The following is an 18,042-nucleotide window of genomic DNA, read 5'->3' as shown; positions in this document are numbered from 1 at the left end:
GCAAATATCAGAGTCTGGGTCAATTGACTGGCTCGTGGGCCTGACAACACTGTAGACATTGGGGTTAGGGCTAGAACCTATACTCTGACACCCTCAACTGGCTTCAGAGTCCAGGCTCCAGCTCAAGCCTGGCACCTACACTGCTATTTTAAGCCCTGCATCACAAGTTGGTTGACCTGGGCCTGAAACTCGCTGCTGCAGGTTTTGGGTTTTTTTGCTGTGTGGCCACAGACACATGTAAGAACATTTGTTTACAGGCTTCACGAAGTAGAGTGGATTCTATTGAGAGATTCTGAATTGTAACTGCAGGCACTGTAGAACAGAAGGATAAAAATAAAAGTTGTTTGTATTTACTACCTGCTCTTAAAGCACTTTCTGATGTATGAATGCTTTCAGAGAGGAAGAAGTTGCTCTAGCTGTCCACTCACCAGTGTAGTATTCATCTATCATATTTAAAAAAACAATCTATTTTACTGGGTCACGGCTGATGAGCTAAAGCTTGTCTTAAAGGACCCTTTCAAATACAGCAGGTTTATTTATATGCACTAAGCATCTTCTGAGCTCTAGAAGGCTTGGCTGCAAGTCCTCTTCTTGATGAAAACTCTCTGAACAGCTTTGAAATTCATGTAATCATTTATACCATTTATTGTTTGTATTGTGGCCATTCATGGAGGCACCAAGACCTGGGATATATTGTGTGAGGTGCTGCGCAGCCGCATAGCATTTGTCTAAGCCTGAATTTGTGGCCCTGTTTTAAGTCTGAGAAACAAGTTGAACAGTTGTGCCAGGGTGCAAACAGCTTTGATGTAGCTGAGGCTAGGTCTTCAGACCCACTGATGACAAGTGTATAAACAACATGTACGAGTGCTTTAGTGAACTCGAGCAAGTTTGCAATCAACTAACATGAGTAAAGATAGGACCACAAACACATCCCAGATCTTCTGTCTAGAACCTCATCCACCAGTATACAATGGGTCTCCCAAGCTTTGTGTGTACTTATTTCCACCTGTCCAGAGTAGTGTAAAATCCTAAGAAATCAGATTCCTTCATTCATAGTGGTGACAGCATTCTATTGGACCATCTTTTGGCATATGAGCCTTCTCATTTGTAGCTCCAAACACTCCACTGGTCCTGTACAAAGGCACGTACAAACAATTACAAATCAAGCATTTTCTATCAAAATTGCTTTTTGAGAGAAAATTACCTTTTTACAAAATGAATTTTTGTCAACAAATGTTTGCTTCCTGTGAGAAAATGTTCACTATTCAAATAGCCAGAAACACTCAAAATATGAAAAAAGTTCAATTTGGAAATGTCATTACAGTTCCCCATGAGAGTTGTTATTTAGGCTTCTCATGTCCCCTTTCCCTTCTGTGGGCTGAGATGGACTCCAGTCACAATTCGGCAAAAGAGACGACCATCTTGCATCATGGGATTACCTAGTTCAGCCTGGTAGCATGGTTTAGGGAGGAGAATGGAGGCATGAGACTCCAAAGTACAAGTGATTCCCTGGAGACATCCAAGCAGCATGTCTACAACCAAATTCTTCAGGTTTTGGTTAAAATTCTTCCATTCTGTTCCTGCCTTCCCCTTCTACCCCCTACTGTTTTCCAACCTACTCTAATTTGGACGTGGCTGAAGAACATTATCTGAAAATAATCTCTCTCCTCCTTCTCACTTTGATTTTTTGTTTTTTATTTTGTTTGTTTTTGCAGTTGTATTTTTAATCCTGGGAGAGATCAGGTTAGGAGACAGTGGTCTTTTCTTTTTGGTGCAGATGTTATTAGCTAGCTGTGCCTATTTCACTCCCAGAGTGAATTACTTTGTTGTGCTCTGAAAAGGGATTCACCTGAGAACTACACAAAATCTTCAGGTGGTACAAAAAACAGCTGCCAGTTTAACATGATGGAGTCTCCTGCAGTCAGCATGCTGCATGCACCTGTTTCCCAGGCTGGTATTAACCAAAAAAAGCCCTTTGTAACATGTATCCTGTTGCCTTAGGAACAGCTTCTTTCCTAGAGTTTTACAGTTGCAGTTGAACAGGTGAAATACTTAAGATAATAGCCCCAAATTTAAACATGAGGAGACTATAGGCAGGAGGCCCTCAGACAGCTTCCCTAAACTCTGGTATTCATTTCCCTCCTGCCCTCCACTGGGGCAGCAGAATCTGTGCGCGCTGACTTTCAGGGTGTGCAAATAGCCTGAGCTATTTTCCATGGTTATTTCTGAGGGACTGGTTGGAGACTGAGGAAAAGACCTCAAGTTAGAAGGACTTCTAATGTGGCATTGGCCCAGCTGAAAATTTTTATGTATTTTTAAGTGATTAGCACATGCTCCTCAAGCTTTGAGGAGAAAATCTGAATGAAGAGAGACACCCACCACCACTTCTGTTGTATTACGAAGCTCATTCGTGTGAAATGGCAGATCACAACACACTGCTCACACCAGCGGAGCGTCCTGCTGCAATGTAACTGATTTGCGATAGTACAGGCAGTCAGTTCCAGACGTTCATTTGTCTAGTTCTGTCAATTTAATAATACAGGTTGAACCTCTTTAAATCCAACCTGATCAGTAATGAACAAGAGAATTTACTGGACTACGGGAGGTCAATATTGTCTAGCAGCATTACCAACACTTCCACTGCTTACTGGGCTCTTAGAAGACATTTAGGGGTAAATTAGAGCTAAACAACACAGAACACAGAGCCAGGACTGGTGGCTATAAACAAACTTTATGGGACCATGGGAACCTGGCCCACATCCATGATAAGTGGTTGCCTGGCTAGCTAAAATCATGCCACATTACAGATGTTGCCAGATGAGAGAGTGCTGGATTAGAAAATTTCAACCAGTACTCTACTCTGTATTGGTATGGTCCTTTCAACTAAATATTTCAAAGACCTATTCAAACAAGTAGCCCTATGAGGAAGATCCTCATTGCCCTTTATTGCAGAAACCAAACCAGCAGGACAGAGGGAAAGCAGATAGGGCCACTAGCTTGCTTTGAGTTACATGCATGACTTTTTCAGGTTGATTTTAAGTGTGATTTCACAAAGCTGGATATTTCTTTTCCAATGATATCCTTTACTCAGTTCAGTCTGCCTTTTTGGTCCCCCACACAGTGTAGGTGTGAGCAGGTTAGTAAATGCATGCAGCTGTATAAAAGAAAACAGAGGCTACTGGACTGAACTATCAACATGACCCTTCACATACTTAAGTGTGGAAGATTTTATCTGCAATTTATTCAGTGAAATTTAATACTTTCTAGGACATATGAATTTTGTGAAGAACAAAACAGAAAACTGATCTTTGGCTGACCAACAACATTAACATTTGAGATTTTGCTGTAGCTATTCACACCGAAAATCTCTGCATTGCTGCATAAAGCCAGCATCAGTATTCACAATCTTACAGGCTGATTTTGCATCACTGGTATAAATAGGTGCAGTAGCAGGCCCCTGTACTGTGAGCATCACCGTCTCCATATCACATATGGGTAAACAGTGGCCAAAATATTCTAAAGCATCTACTTATTATTGTTATCTAACCTGAGACACTGAAGACTTGGTTTAAGAGGAACTACGCACTTAAAGCTCCCACTGAATTAAAATGAAGTTGTAGGTGCTTAGCATGTCTTGAAAAACAGGCTCGAGGAGCAACCTGTGACAGGTAGGGCTAGAGCTTCAAAAAAGTTCAGCATCTGTGAAATTCTGACCTTGTACTCCTCAAAATTGAGCATTGAGAACTGGAGACATTAAAGTTAATGGACTTTAGAAAATTTTGGCCAAAGTGAATTGCTTGCTTTGCTGCTGTACCTACACTCACATAGCTAATTAAAGCTATCAGGAACTAACAGCCTAAAAAGGTAGAATAGCCCAACCAACACCACCCAGATGTTTGTAACTTCTCCATGATTTGGCAAAGTAAAACCTGTCTTCACATTGACAGGATATACCCAAGTACAAAATGTAGCTCCAGTGAAATCTGAGGGTTATGCTAGTGAAAAAGGGGAACTATGGCCAATCATATTTCAAACATGAGCTCCTTTACAGCAAGCAGAGTTTTAGAATATATATATATATATATATATATATATACACACACACACACACACACACACACACACATATATATATATATGCGCTATGTGATGTTTATGCCTACAGATTTTTAAAATAAGATTTTGTTGCACACTGAATACTACTTCATTTCTAAAAAAATATTTTCAGCACAACGTAACAAAATATGTGATTGGGAATTCTGAACTTATGTACATTTTCAAAAATAAACTAGCGATTTTGAGTGGCTCAGGTATTGGGTGTACACCTTCAAGAGACCCAACATTCAGACTCAACGTTCAGGTCTTTATGAAACTCAGGACCCCTGAGTCATCCCAAAAAAAAAAAATCACACATCACTTTTGAAAACTTAGGTCTATTACCATGAGTTACATGGGATCATAGACATCACTCATTAGTAATGAAGCCAGAAAAATTCTCACTACAGTTTTGCACATTTTCTGATCCTACAATCAATTTAGGAGCTGCAGAATGTGGATTTCCATTTTTAAAACTCAAGAATGGATAGTGCCAATGTTTTCATTTTTTTCTTCTTGCACAAGGTGATAAAGAAGTAAACAAGCACATTGCTGAGACTTTCTGACAAGAAATGTTCTTTTACAAATGTCACATAATAGCACCTTTAATAAAATTCTACTGGATTTTGAAACAGTGAACAACCAGACACAGCATTTTCATCTTGTACTGAATTACCCAGAAAGGATCAGTAATTACATACTGGGACATAAAGCAGCTGGAGGTACTAAAACTGGCAATTTGTGAAATACTTCCATAGCAGAGTGTCATCACTCAAAACAACAGTATCTTATTAATGAAGCAAAACAGTAGATAAAAATATATTTTGATTTATGATGACTGACAAGGATCAGAAAAACTTCAGCTGAAGATTTTTTCCACAAAGAATGTATTTAGATGTTTGTTCATGGGGGCAGATGCAAATACATGCGCCTCACCCTCATAATAGATGCACTGACATAATAGTTTTACTAGCAGGTGAAAGATTAGATGGAGTAACAAGAGTAGGATTCCCATTATAAAATGTTTCTCCTCTGAAGGTCATCATGGATGGACAGAATTCCTTAGTCCCCCACCATCAGCATTCCTTACTTACAATCAGTTACATCACTGATTGTTTTATGAAGCAGAAATACCAAACGAGAAAAAAATGCAGCCACGTGACCACATATGCAGCACCATGTCACACAATACCACACCCAGACAAGACCAATATGTTGAGTTCACAGTTGTATGTTGTGAAAGTTTGTCTGGTGTGAAGAAACAAGGGCCATGAAGATTTCAGTTCCAAGCCAATTACCAGCTACACAATTGTGTGCTGCCAAAAGGTTAAAGTTTTATTAGGATCAAACACAAACTTTCAACATCTCATGTCAAAATAGACAATGTAAACATTCTTAACCAAATTCCAATAAGTTCTTAAGTAGCATTTTTCTTTATTGCCTATTTGTAAATTTTGATCATCAGTGGAAATATTTTTGTCAGTTTATTTGTTTTCCAAGAAATTGTTTAACAGCAACAGGCGCTCTGGCCATGATAACTCCATCGAAACTATGTCGGCAGGACAGTGTCTCCCACTGACATAGAGCCAGTGTGGATTACTGTCACTTGTGTGACCCAGAGGGTGCATTTTTCACACCCAAGTGATATAAAGTAGATCAACAAGCAGTAGTGTTGATCTGCCTTGTGCTTCTGTGGCATTCTGGCAGACTATGGCTCCATACTCCACTTTAAAGACCCAGAAGCAGGGAAGGACAAAAAGCATCTTTTGGCTTTGCAGTCCAAGTGTAAAAGTCATACTCTTATTCAGTATTAATTTCCAAGATTAGTCCTAAAGTCCTCTGTTTCTAGATGTTGCTGGCAAACACCAACTCAACTGTACTGACTAGTCATTTTTCTGAGTTTTCCTCAGGATTGCCAACAGGGAATGATTTCTCCAAATAAGGTTAAGACAATGACAGAAAAGTTCAGCGAGGTTAATTTCAAATGTGTGTTGATTTTAACGCATTACGAATTCTTCTGGGCCAGGTAGGAGTCTAGTGCTATTACTAATTGTTTCCCACACCACAAAAACTAACCAGCTGACAGAACAATCACTGGTAACAGATTTCCGCAGATTTCACAGAATGGTTACATTTAGATTTAGTGCTTGTGAAAGTGGTGAGACTTCCATCTCTATTGAATAAAGTTCTTTACTTGCAGAATAGGTTCAAACACATGCAGCAGCAGTGGAAGCTTCCCTTACTTTATTCTGGTACGGGGATGAAAGCGTCTCAAAATTTCTTAGCGGTACTGTCCTACTGCAGCCCAGGTCCCTGCCAGATCTTTATAGTTCCCCTGCTAGTTTTTGCCTCAGCTCAGCCAGCTCTTGTCAGAGCTGTGCACCAAGGTGCACCTGCTTAATTCCACTTATTCTGTGGCAGTTTGTTGAAAACTCTGGCTTACCATGGCCCACCTCACTGGGTATCACAGGATGGCCACTGTTGTGAAATTACCAACAGAGCGCCAATTGTGATGTGCACCCGTGTGAAGTCAGGAATGGACTTTTTAAAATTAGTTCTCTCAGTACTGTTCTCAGGGCTAAGTCACAAAAGCTCTGTAGCACAATTGAAAAAAAGGTATCCTGACTGTCAACTTTGGCAGAAAGACCAAGAATTGAATGGACCATAGAAACAGAATTAATATATAGAACATTTCTATGGTCAACACACTTTACAGCTATTTACTGATTACTTGACCTTCACATGACATATATCTATGAAATAAGTAAATACATTCATTTTACAGATGGGGACACTGACCTCTTGGCCAGCACTGAAGCACAGCGTAGTATAGGCAAGCTTGCAATGTAACAGTCTGTAATGTGGACAAAGGATTAGTTTTAGGGAAGTAAACTTACATAAGTACCATGTATTTCTAAAGCGCTCAAAAGTTGACTCAGTGATGCTTGCATTCTCTACATTTTATCACGATGATTTGTAGTATTATTCTCCCACCTATTTATTAACAAAGCAATGAATCATAAAGACTGGAAATGACGCACGGAAAGCAATACAAGATTGATATAATTTCCATGAAGTGCTTGCCCCATGAAGGCAATTGAATAATTTTTGTGATTATAATTGGCTTCATTCAGCAGTAATAAAACAGTGAAACAGTAGGTTCTACACAATAAATATTCATTACTTGAACTCAAGAGTTCAGATCAGATTAAATTTTTAAAAGCACATCTCCTGGGATTAGCCTTTTCACATTTATAGTTAAAAAAGTTTTAGTGAATATTAATTAGTTTGATCTTTGCAAAAACACTGACTTCTGAGCATGAATATAAATAAGTACTTTGTCCTAATTCTTCTGTTTAGTATTATCTAATACTGTACAAAATAAAACAAATTATACTTATATAAAATATTGATACTTCAATGTCAGCCAAAAGAGCTTTTCCTCAACTAGAAAAATAAAAGTTATAATAAAGGCCCCTTTAAAAGACCTGTGCTGACAAAATGAAAATACAAATCGTAGCTGACTCAGAATGATGGAATCTTCATTCCAGTTTTGTCTGTTCTGCATTAAGCTGGTGGGAGATGTTGATAGCTTTCAAGAGAAGGAGCAGCAGCCAACTTTTAGACAACTGAGACTATGGCTTCAGTTTTGGGTACTCCTTTTCAGGCACTGAAGCACGTTATTGCAAGTACAAGGCATATATAGGGGTGGCCAAACTGCTGCCCATGAGCCACACAGGCTCTTTTAGTTAAAGTGCAACTCAGAGAGCCCTCCACATCTCCCACATTCTCTGCCTGCCAGACTAGGGGACAGAGGAGCTCAGGGTTTTGGCCTTGCGGCTGTGTGGTGGGAAAGAGACTTCTTTCAGAGACGTCTGGTCCTTGCTGAGAGTGGGAGGGCACAATTTAAAGGTTTAACCCTCCCAGCTTGAATCACACACCCGTCACCCTCAATGGTCGCTCCCTGCAGCTCCCAGCTTGGAGAGGCAGCAACAAGCAGCTGGAAGTTGCAGGGAGGAGTTGCTGCTTTAGCTTCATCAGGGAAAGGCAGCAGCAAAAGCAGCAGCTCTCAGATGTTTGACGCTGCCTCCTCACATGACTGCAGAACCTAATGTGCAGGGAAGTGGAACGGCAGCACCTTCCTTGGCTCAGGGCTTCAGCAGGAGCAAAGCTGAAGCCTTGAGGCCCCCAGTCCTGAAGGGCTAAGACCACAAGGCAGAGCAAGCACATCCCAACTCTTTACTTCTGAAGATTTCTGTATGGAGCTCAGAGGGTCAGTAAGCTTGACCAGCTCTGGCACATGGTTACAGAGGCCATTGTCCAATGATGGAATCTTCAGAAGGACATTCTTAGGTGACTCCCTCCTGGGGGGTGGGGGGTGGGAGAATGGGAGGAGAGATTAATGTAGTTTATTCCTCCCATTTACCTCATGTCATGTCTCCCCATATTGTGCCGTAACTAACCTAGAAAGGATCTTCCCCTTCTGTCTGTACAGTGTCATGCACAGTGCTAACACTATATGCAAATGCTAAAAATTAAACTTCAGTTAAGAAAGTGAGATGGGTGGAAATGAACAAGGCTACTGAAAAGAAATGAGTGATAGCAAAAGAGTCCTCTGCTGTGTGACCGGCTATTCTGAACACACCTCTTTTTTTAGTACACTTCAAAGCTGAGATACAGCAAGAAGCAAATCCAGTCTGCGGCTGTTTGATTCTTCCTCACACCACCACTTCAGAAAGATTTGTCAGATAAAAACCAAAAAAGCAGTCCAGTAGCACTTTAAAGACTAACAAAATAATTTATTAGACGATGAGGGACAGACCCACTTCTTCAGCCCATAGTCATACGAGAACAGACTTAATATTTAAGGCACAGAGAACCAAAAATAAAAAGCAGTCAAGTAGCAATTTAAAGACTAGCAAAATAGTTTATTAGTTGAGCTTTCGTGGGACAGACCCACTTCTTCAGACCATAGCCAGACCAGAACAGACTCAATATTTAAGGCACTTTGGTTCTTTGTGCCTTAAATATTGAGTCTGTTCTGGTCTGGCTATGGTCTGAAGAAGTGGGTCTGTCCCACGAAAGCTCACCTAATAAACCATTTTGCTAGTCTTTAAAGTGCTACTTGACTGCTTTTTGTTTTGATAGTGTATAGACTAGCACGGCTTACTCTCTGTTACTAGAACCAAAAATAGTAATCAAGGTTCACAAATCAGAAAACTTATTATCAAGGTGAGCAAATCAGAGAGAAGAGGGGCAGAAGGTGGGGGGAGGAAATCAAGAATTAGATAAAGCAAAGTATGTCAAAGAGCCCCTATAATGAGCTAGAAAAATTGGAATATAATAGACAAATAGAAAATTTGTCAGATAAGTTTGAAAATCAGGACAGCTGTCCTCACCTAGCATTGCAGGCAGGCAACTGAAACATGATTTGTAGGTGGGAAAAGGAACATTTTAATTTAAACAAAGCTATGTCCAAAGAGATGATCATTTCACTGCTCATTTCCCTAGTGATTAACATCAGATTACTATGCTGGAGCTCAGCACGTTTCCTACTGCATGTTGAGAAAGACCCCTTGATGCTCCAGGTGCTGCACTAATCCTGATGCTGCCTAGCACAGGAGAGCTCAAAAGCCAAGAAGCCATGTAAGCAACAGCAAGCAAATACCAAGCTGTGGAGAGAGCCATTTAATTTAGATGCGTGAGAAGGTCTGCAGTGTCAGTTATCTGAGGTAACATTGGAAAGATTATTATGGTACATTTAATTTCAAAAAGGGGAATTATACAAAAATGAGGAGCTTAGTTAAACAGAAATTAAAAGGTAGAGTAACTTAAGTAAAATCCCTGAAGGCTGCATGGAAACGTTTCAAGAACACCATATTAGACGCCCAACTTAAATGTATACCCCAAATTAAAAAACACAGTAAGAGACCTAAAAAAGAGCCACCGTGGCTTAACAACCATGTAAAAAAGGCAGTGAGAGATAAAAAGGCATCCTTTAAAAAGTGGAAGTCAAATCCTAGTGAGGAACATAGAAAGGAACATAAACACTGCCAAATTAAGTGTAAAAATGTAATAAGAAAAGCCAAAAAAAGATTTTGAGGAACAGTTAGCCATAAATTCAAAAAATAATAGTAAAATATTTAAGTACATTAGAAGCAGGAAGCCCGCTAAAAAAGCAGTGGGACCCCTGGATGACAGAGATCTAAAAGGAGCAATCAAGGAAGATAATGCCATTGCAGAGAAACTAAATGATTTCTTTGCTTCAGTCTTCACGGCTAAGGATATTACAGAGGTTCCCAAATCTGAGCCGTCCTTTGTAGGTGACAAATCTGAGGAACTGTCCCAGATTGAAGTGTCTGTGGAAGAGGTTTTGGAACTAATTGATAAGTTAAACAGTAACAAGTCTCCAGGACCAGATGGCATTCACCCAAGGGTTCTGAAAGAACTCAAATGTGAAATTGCAGAGCTATTAATGGTGGTCTGTAACCTATCCTTTAAATCAGCTTCGGTACCCAATGACTGGAAGATAGCTAACATAACGCCAATATTTAAAAAGGGCTCTAGAGGAGACCCTGGCAATTACAGACCGGTAAGTCTAACGTCAGTACCGGGCAAATTAGTAGAACAATAGTAAAGAGTAAAATTGTCAGACACGTAGAAGAACATGATTTGTTGGGCAAAAGTCAGCATGGTTTCTGTAGAGGGAAGTCGTGTCTTACTAATCTATTAGAGTTCTTTGAAGGGGTTCACAAACATGCAGACGGGGGATCCAGTGGACATAATATACTTAGATTTCCAGAAAGCCTTTGACAAGGTCCCTCACCAAAGGCTCTTATGTAAATTAGGTGGTCATGGGATAGGAGGAAAGATCCTTTCATGGATTGGAAACTGGTTAAATGACAGGAAACAAAGGGTTGGAATAAATGGTAAATTTTCACAATGGAGGGGGGTAACTAGTGGTGGTCCCCAAGGGTCAGTCCTGGGACCAATCCTGTTCAACTTGTTCATCAATGATCTAGAGAAAGGGGTAAGCAGTGACATGGCAAAGTTTGCAGATGATACCAAGCTGTTCAGGATAGTCAAAACCAAAGTAGATTGTGAAGAACTTCAAAAAGACCTCAGTAAACTGAGTGATTGGGCAGCAAAATGGCAAATGAAATTTAATGTGGGTAAGTGTAAGGTAATGCACATTGGGAAAAATAACCCCAATTATACATACAATGTGATGGGGGCAAATTTAGATACAACAGATCAGGAAAGGGATCTTGGAATTATAGTGGATAGTTCTCTGAAAACATCCATGCAGTGTGCAGCGGCAGTCAGTAAAGCAAATAGGATGTTAGGAATTATTAGAAAAGGGATAGAGAATAAGACGAAGAATATCATACTTCCCCTATATAAAACTATGGTACACCCACATCTTGAGTACTGCGTGCAGATGTGGTCTCCTCACCTCAAAACAGATATACTGGCATTAGAAAAAGTTCAGAAAAGGGCAACTAAAATGATCAAGGGTTTGGAAAGGGTCCCATATGAGGAGAAGCTAGAGAGACTGGGACTTTTCAGTCTAGAAGAGAGGAGATTGAGGGGCAATATGATAGAGGTATATAAAATCATGAATGGTGTGGAAAAAGTGAATATTGAAAAGTTATTTACTTGTTCCCATAATATAAGAACTAGAGGACACCAAATGAAATTAATGGGTAGTAGGTTCAAAACTAATAAAAGAAAATTCTTCTTCACACAGTGCACAGTCAACCTGTGGAACTCCTTGTCAGAGGAGGCTGTGAAGGTCAGCACTCTTACAGAGTTTAAAATAGAGCTTGATAAATTTTTGGAGGTTAGGTCCATAAATGGCTATTAGCCAAGGGTAAAGTATGGTGCCCCTAGCCTTTAGTCAAAGGCTGGAGACAGATGGCAGGAGACAAATCACTTGATCATTGTCTTCGGTTCTCCTCCTCTGGGGCACCTGGCACTGGCCACTGTCAGCAGACAGGATACTGGGCTGGATGGACGTTTGGTCTGACCCAGTATGGCCGTTATGTTCTTAGGTAAGGGAATGAAATAGTTCTCTCCAACGTAAATTCATGCTTCCCCCAACCCTCTCTTGTTTTAACCATAGACTCTGTGCTTAAATGTAAGAACAAATTATGTCAGTCTCTTCAATTGCTGGGGGAGAAAGAAATCACCCCTAATGTTTCTCACTACCAGGGGCTTCCCTCACGTTTGCTTTAAACCAAACTTCCGCCCTCTTTTGAATCACACAATAGGGGGTTGGGAAGACAGTTTGCCTTTAAGAGGCACAAACATTCCTAAAGTTGCCATCAGCAGTCTGATCCTTTGGGTGTGCCTGGCCTGGTATGTAGGCTGCTGCAAAGCTGAAGGAAGAGGCATAGTTCCTACCTCCATCCATTCCTTCCCACTCCTTTGGAAGAATGTGTAGCAATAGTGGTAACAAAAGGGAGCAGTCCCTGTGCTGCTCTGAGCTTAGGGACAAAGAGCACCCATATCCCTTGTAGCTATCTGCACTGGGAATTCACTGGCTTTTTAAACATAGTTTCTAACAGTCACATTTGCCAATGCAATGATGACCATGACCAGCCAAGAACAAGTCAAATTCAGTATTCCAAATGAAGGCATACCATCAAATTACATACCAGCATAATATTTTTAGTATTATAAACTACCCCACCGTAAGGAGAAAGTCTCAACATTGGAATAAGAGTTATCATTCCAGAACTGGAATGATGAGACTGGATCAGGGAAGGTCTGGAGTCTTCAGAGACTGGATCAGGGAAGGTTTGGGGATAACATTCAGGTTTGAACACCCTTCTGGACTAACGAAAAGAAAACCACAAGCCAGAGGCAAACATACAAAGCTTCATACCAGTTATCTTGATTGTATTTCAGTAACAGAAGATTGTTATGTGGTAGTTTTATCTACCACAAGAACTTCTACATGTATGCCACTCACAGAGCTAAAGGTATATGGGTCAGATGAAGGATGCAAACCCAGTGTAATGTCTCTATATTAAAGAGCAGGTACCATAACACAGGAGGTAAATTTCCTAGATCACAGAAAGAAATGGTTACTCTCAGGACAATTAATCTATCCTTCAATGCATCCTACAGCTGGCTGCCAGATATCTAGCAATTTTTATTGGAGATATGATTCAATGACTTAAGTCAAACATGATTTAAGACAAGACAATCATTTCAGTAGTAAGGTAGCAGCAAGCATGTCATCACAAATCAAACCTTGGATTCAAACATTCCTAAATCTGAGAATGCTTGGATCTGGAGTTTACAGGTTAAGCCTGAGCTGAGCTCTTCAAAGTCGAGTGGAAAAACATCTCAGAAGAAACAGGGCCTGTAGTTCGTCATAGCTAATACTGTAATACAAAGTCACAAAACTAAGGCAGTTTCCTTCCCACAGTGTCAATGGCAAAGTTGTCTTGACTACAGAACAAGAGGAAACTTTAAAAAGTCTGACAATTTCACACAAGTAAATTCTTTCCTTTGTACTGAATGAACATATTGTACTCCCACACATATTCACAAAGGCAGAGCTTCTTTATACTCTAAGTCTGTTCTGTTTTTCCTCAGTGAATTGCTAATCAAACAGCCAGATGATATACTAATATATAACAATACAGAGCTGGCCAGGTATTTCAAGTAATTCAAATGTCAAATAATTGTGTCTTCTTCCTAAACAATTTTCCTCCTGATGTTGTACAGCTGTTTCTCCCCACATCTGCCATCCTTTGACTATATAATTAGAGCTGGTTACATAATATGTTGAGTGCTCAAGACATCAGTGTATTCACTCATTTGTTCTTTTATTTCCCTGATGAAAGGTTTGACCTGACAACTAGTTACAGTGGAAATTACTTTGTTATTCCTTGTGGTAAGATGTGAGTTAAATAAAAGTTCTTTTTCTCCTTGGTGGATTTTCATGCACACAGGAGACCTACCTCTAATGACAACAGAGCCCTATCATTTTACTTGCTTTTGACTCACTGTTCACATATATCAGGAAAGCATGAAATCTGATGCAGTGTCCCTTATAATACAGTAAAATTCCCTTAATGCAGCATGTTCAGGACTGGACAGGTGCCCGATTACCAAATTTTCCGGACTATTGGACATCACCACCTCCGCGCTCCTGCAGCTTCACCACTCCCTGCCCAGCTACAGCTCACCACTCCTGCACGTCCCCAGCTTCCTCACCCCTACGCTCATCCTGCTTCATAGGGTGACCAACTGTCCCATACTGGGTGGGACAGTCCTGTATTTGGGACACCAGAAAGGCATCCCTACTTCTTTTTAAAAAGGGATGAATTGTCCCATATTTAGGCCTTTAGGGGCTGGGGCTTGGGGACAGAATTGCCTGTGGCTGCCACTTCCCCAGCCCCCCCACCCCACAGCCTTAACCCACCCCAGGCTTAACCCTTCTGCCCCCCTCCCACGGCCACAACCCACCACCCAAGCTCCTCACTTATACAAATTTTGAGGTACGTGTATCTTGGGGGACTTCTGTATGCCAGATCATCAAACTTTGCTGGATTATTTCCATAAATGGGACTACTTTTGCAAGATGCCAGCCCATCAGGATTTCCAGACCGTCAGAGCCCGGATTAAAGGAATTTTACTGTATAAAAGCATTATTCATTGTCTCATTGAAAATAAAGCTTGTTCTTTCAAATGGCAGTGGGTCAGAATAAAATATTAGGGGTGGGGAACAGATAACATTTATACAAGCATCAACACATCATATAATGCCCAGTAATTACACAGACACAAATCTAATACCATTGGTGTCCATTCAGTTTGCACAAATAAAATTATATTAAATTTGTCAAATAATCCCTGCAAATCCCATGTAGCAGACAAAAAATATAGCTAGTATAGTTCCATTTTTTTTTATCATGCAATATCAGTGTAATTAAAGGAAGGCACAATTTGACAATACAGAAAAATCCAGCAGCTGATGCTGAAAAATAATCAGATGATTCTAAAAGCACATGCACATACACACACTTAGACATTCGTCACCAAAGTTATCTTGTAGCCCCAAATACATGAATTCTGTATCTTCATTAGACAAAAAGGCTAATTCAAAAGACGGCAGAAAAATATAGATTACAGACAGGTGCAGACTGAGGCTATGAAATACAAACCATGGGGACTAAAATCTCCCATCAAGATGAAGACAGCGCCCGCTGATGCTAGTTGCCTGCAAAAACGCAAAGAGAATAATGGAAGAACATTCCCTCTATTACTCTTTCATTTGGCTTCGACTCCAGTTCACACATACTTTTTACTGAAGACCCAACGAAAATGAAGGAACGCAGCACGTAAATTAGCAGCAGCTCAAATTTACAAACATGAAGCACAGCACACTAGACCTTCAATCAGCCATTCATTGGGAATACACACAGCTAAACCACAAAAAATTAACAATGCACATTTGACTTACAGGACACTGTATGCTTCATAATCCACAAAACTAGTTTGTGTACTTACAAGGTTTCTTAAACAAATTGATCATCCCTACAATTTCAGATGTAGTCAGAAAAACTCCAGACTTGCTCTTCTCTGAGGAGGAAATAACAGAAGCCATGAAATCACCAAAAGAACATTTTTAGAGAGCTCTTAAGAATATTGTAAAGTGAAAGGAACCTCTGTGGATGCAGCCCTATGGATCAAGTTGCACATGCACTCTTGGACTTCACTTTTAATACTTGCTCAACCACACTGAAGTCCTCATAAGAAAGTAAAGGAGTTCCTTTAAAAAAGGGGCGTAATTCTCAGGTGGTAAATCAGGCTATGTCTAAACTGCAGGTTTCTGTTGGGAGACCCGAGGTCTCTCCTCAGAAATCTGCTGCGTCGGGAATTCTGTTCCACAAGGAAGAAGGGATGTCTTGGCAGAGGGGCTTTGTCTGACATTTGTCCCCATGCGGACAGGCCAAATGTCAGGAAAGCCTCTCCCGATGGAACTGTCAGCAAGAGATACGCAAATGCGTTGTGTGATTTATGTATAATTTGCCAACAGTTCTTGGCAATCTCGGCAGAGCCTGATGTGTAATTCAGTGGACCAATAATGGGATTAGGAGCCAAAAACTCCTAAAACGTATCTTTTCACATCCCACTTGCTATGGGAAGTAATGTAAGTTGTTAAATCTGCTTGTGCCTAGTTTCCCCACCTATAAAATTGAAAAATGGCAACTTACCTTTTTTTAAGGAGGTAAAAAAAAAGTAAACAACTGGCCTGGTACTTTGAAGATATAAAAACAACTGCTTTATAACGGTCTGTCATTTTAAAAGGCAACAGATTAAAATTAAATTCTCTTACAATTAACATTTCCAACATTTTAGAAGCTGGTATATATCAACTAATCACTTTCCAAGCCTTTTCTTAAGTTTAGTGAGAAACATTGTAGTTAGGTACTAGTACTTTGCAATAAAGGGTTACATGGTACAAAATGAAGATAAGAGAGTCAGGACCCATTCACACGTAAAATGATAGAAGCTAGACCGCTGCGCCACTGCAGCCCTCCAGTGTAGAAATGACCTCCGCCTCTCAGGGGCAGTAGCAAGGTGTACAGAACGCAGTTTGGTTAGTGGCACAATTGTTCCCAGCTCTGCACTTTTTCGTTGATGAGATCGGGTTTATAAGACGCCATAATGCTTACTGTCTCTCCTCTGGTTAGGGTGACAGATTCTGGCTTCTATGTCCAAAAGATGGTGGTTCTTGAAAGAGACAAAGATGTTTCACACCAGGGTAGAGCCTTAATTAAATCCACAACACATTCCATTTATTTTTTCCCATTTCTTGAATCTTAGTTTCTTTCTTTGGCCAAGTTAACAGTTTGAATAAACAAACTATTATTATGGTAGCATCTAAAATCTCAGTCACTGCTCGGGTACCTGAAAACCACGACGTAAAGTCAGGTACATCCCAAAATACAGATGGCTAAACAAATGAGATGGAAGTGATAGAGGAGGAGGAACAGACAAAAGGAGAACTGCGACTAACATACCTACTTACTTGCCCCCACCCTCTGCCACCCAGGGCATTACTAAGAGTTTTACAGTACATTTATCAAAGGGATAAAACTTTTAATCAGCATGTTTCTTGTGGGACTCACATTCTGTTAGTGAAACTAATTGATTATTATTATGACAGTAGAGGACTAGTGCTGTCTGAATTTACTTTTATTTCTAATTCAGAAAGCAGCTAACTCCCCAAGGGTGCACCTACGCTAGCAAGTACATTCAAAATTAGGATCAGAAGACCGAGTTCTTTGGAAAGAAGCCACGGAGGGTCTACACTGACACAGCCCTCTTTCAAAATTAACTTCAAAAGAACTCCCACATTCTTTCAAAGTTGGTCCTCCAGTCCTGGGATGGGAGAAGCGCCCTCTTTCGAAAGAATTTCAAAAAAGAGCCAGTGTAGATGCTCTGCAGCCTGCTCTTTTGAAAGAGCAGGTCCTCGATGGCCACGATCGGTTTGCTGATGGCAGCACTGCTCACAGCACAAGTGGAGCTCTGTAGCTCCAGCGTCTGGCCACCTTTCAGCACGCAGGCTCCCAGAAGCCCTCAAGCAGGAGGCCAAGAGCGTGCAAGCAGCAGGGAACCCAAGCTGCCACCCACCGCAGCACCTCCGGCACCATGGCCAGGAGCCGGGACGCCCGCCCAACCCAGAGGCCATCCAGGGACTGGGGAGAATCCTCCCAGGAGGGGAGCCAGCCCCCCAAACATTGGGCCCCCTCCTGGACAAAGGCTGAGCTGCAGGACCTCCTTGCCCTGTGGGAAGATGAGGAGGTCCTGCAGCAGATGGGGGTTCAGCGCCGAAACACGCCTGCCTTCGAGCGTCTGGCATCACGCTACCTGGACCCCAGACCAGTGAGGTCTAAAGTGAAGGAGCTCCGGCAGGCATAC

General features: G+C 40.9%; 1 protein-coding gene across 1 annotated transcript in view; it reads right to left on the bottom strand.

Moving 5' to 3' along the window:
* The window catches only part of CRACD (capping protein inhibiting regulator of actin dynamics), a 101,149-nt gene that overhangs the window by 71,761 nt on the left and 11,346 nt on the right, over positions 1–18,042 (bottom strand). Inside the window, exon 2 of the mRNA XM_074992807.1 lies at positions 15,625–15,696. Within this exon, the coding sequence (XP_074848908.1) occupies positions 15,625–15,696 (72 nt within the window). The remainder of the gene's footprint in view (positions 1–15,624; positions 15,697–18,042) is intronic.

Source organism: Carettochelys insculpta, chromosome 4, assembly GCF_033958435.1.
Source record: "Carettochelys insculpta isolate YL-2023 chromosome 4, ASM3395843v1, whole genome shotgun sequence".
Taxonomy (NCBI): Eukaryota; Metazoa; Chordata; order Testudines; family Carettochelyidae; genus Carettochelys; species Carettochelys insculpta.
The sequence above is the reverse complement of the archived record's forward strand: the minus strand, read 5'-3'. Positions and strand labels throughout refer to the sequence as shown.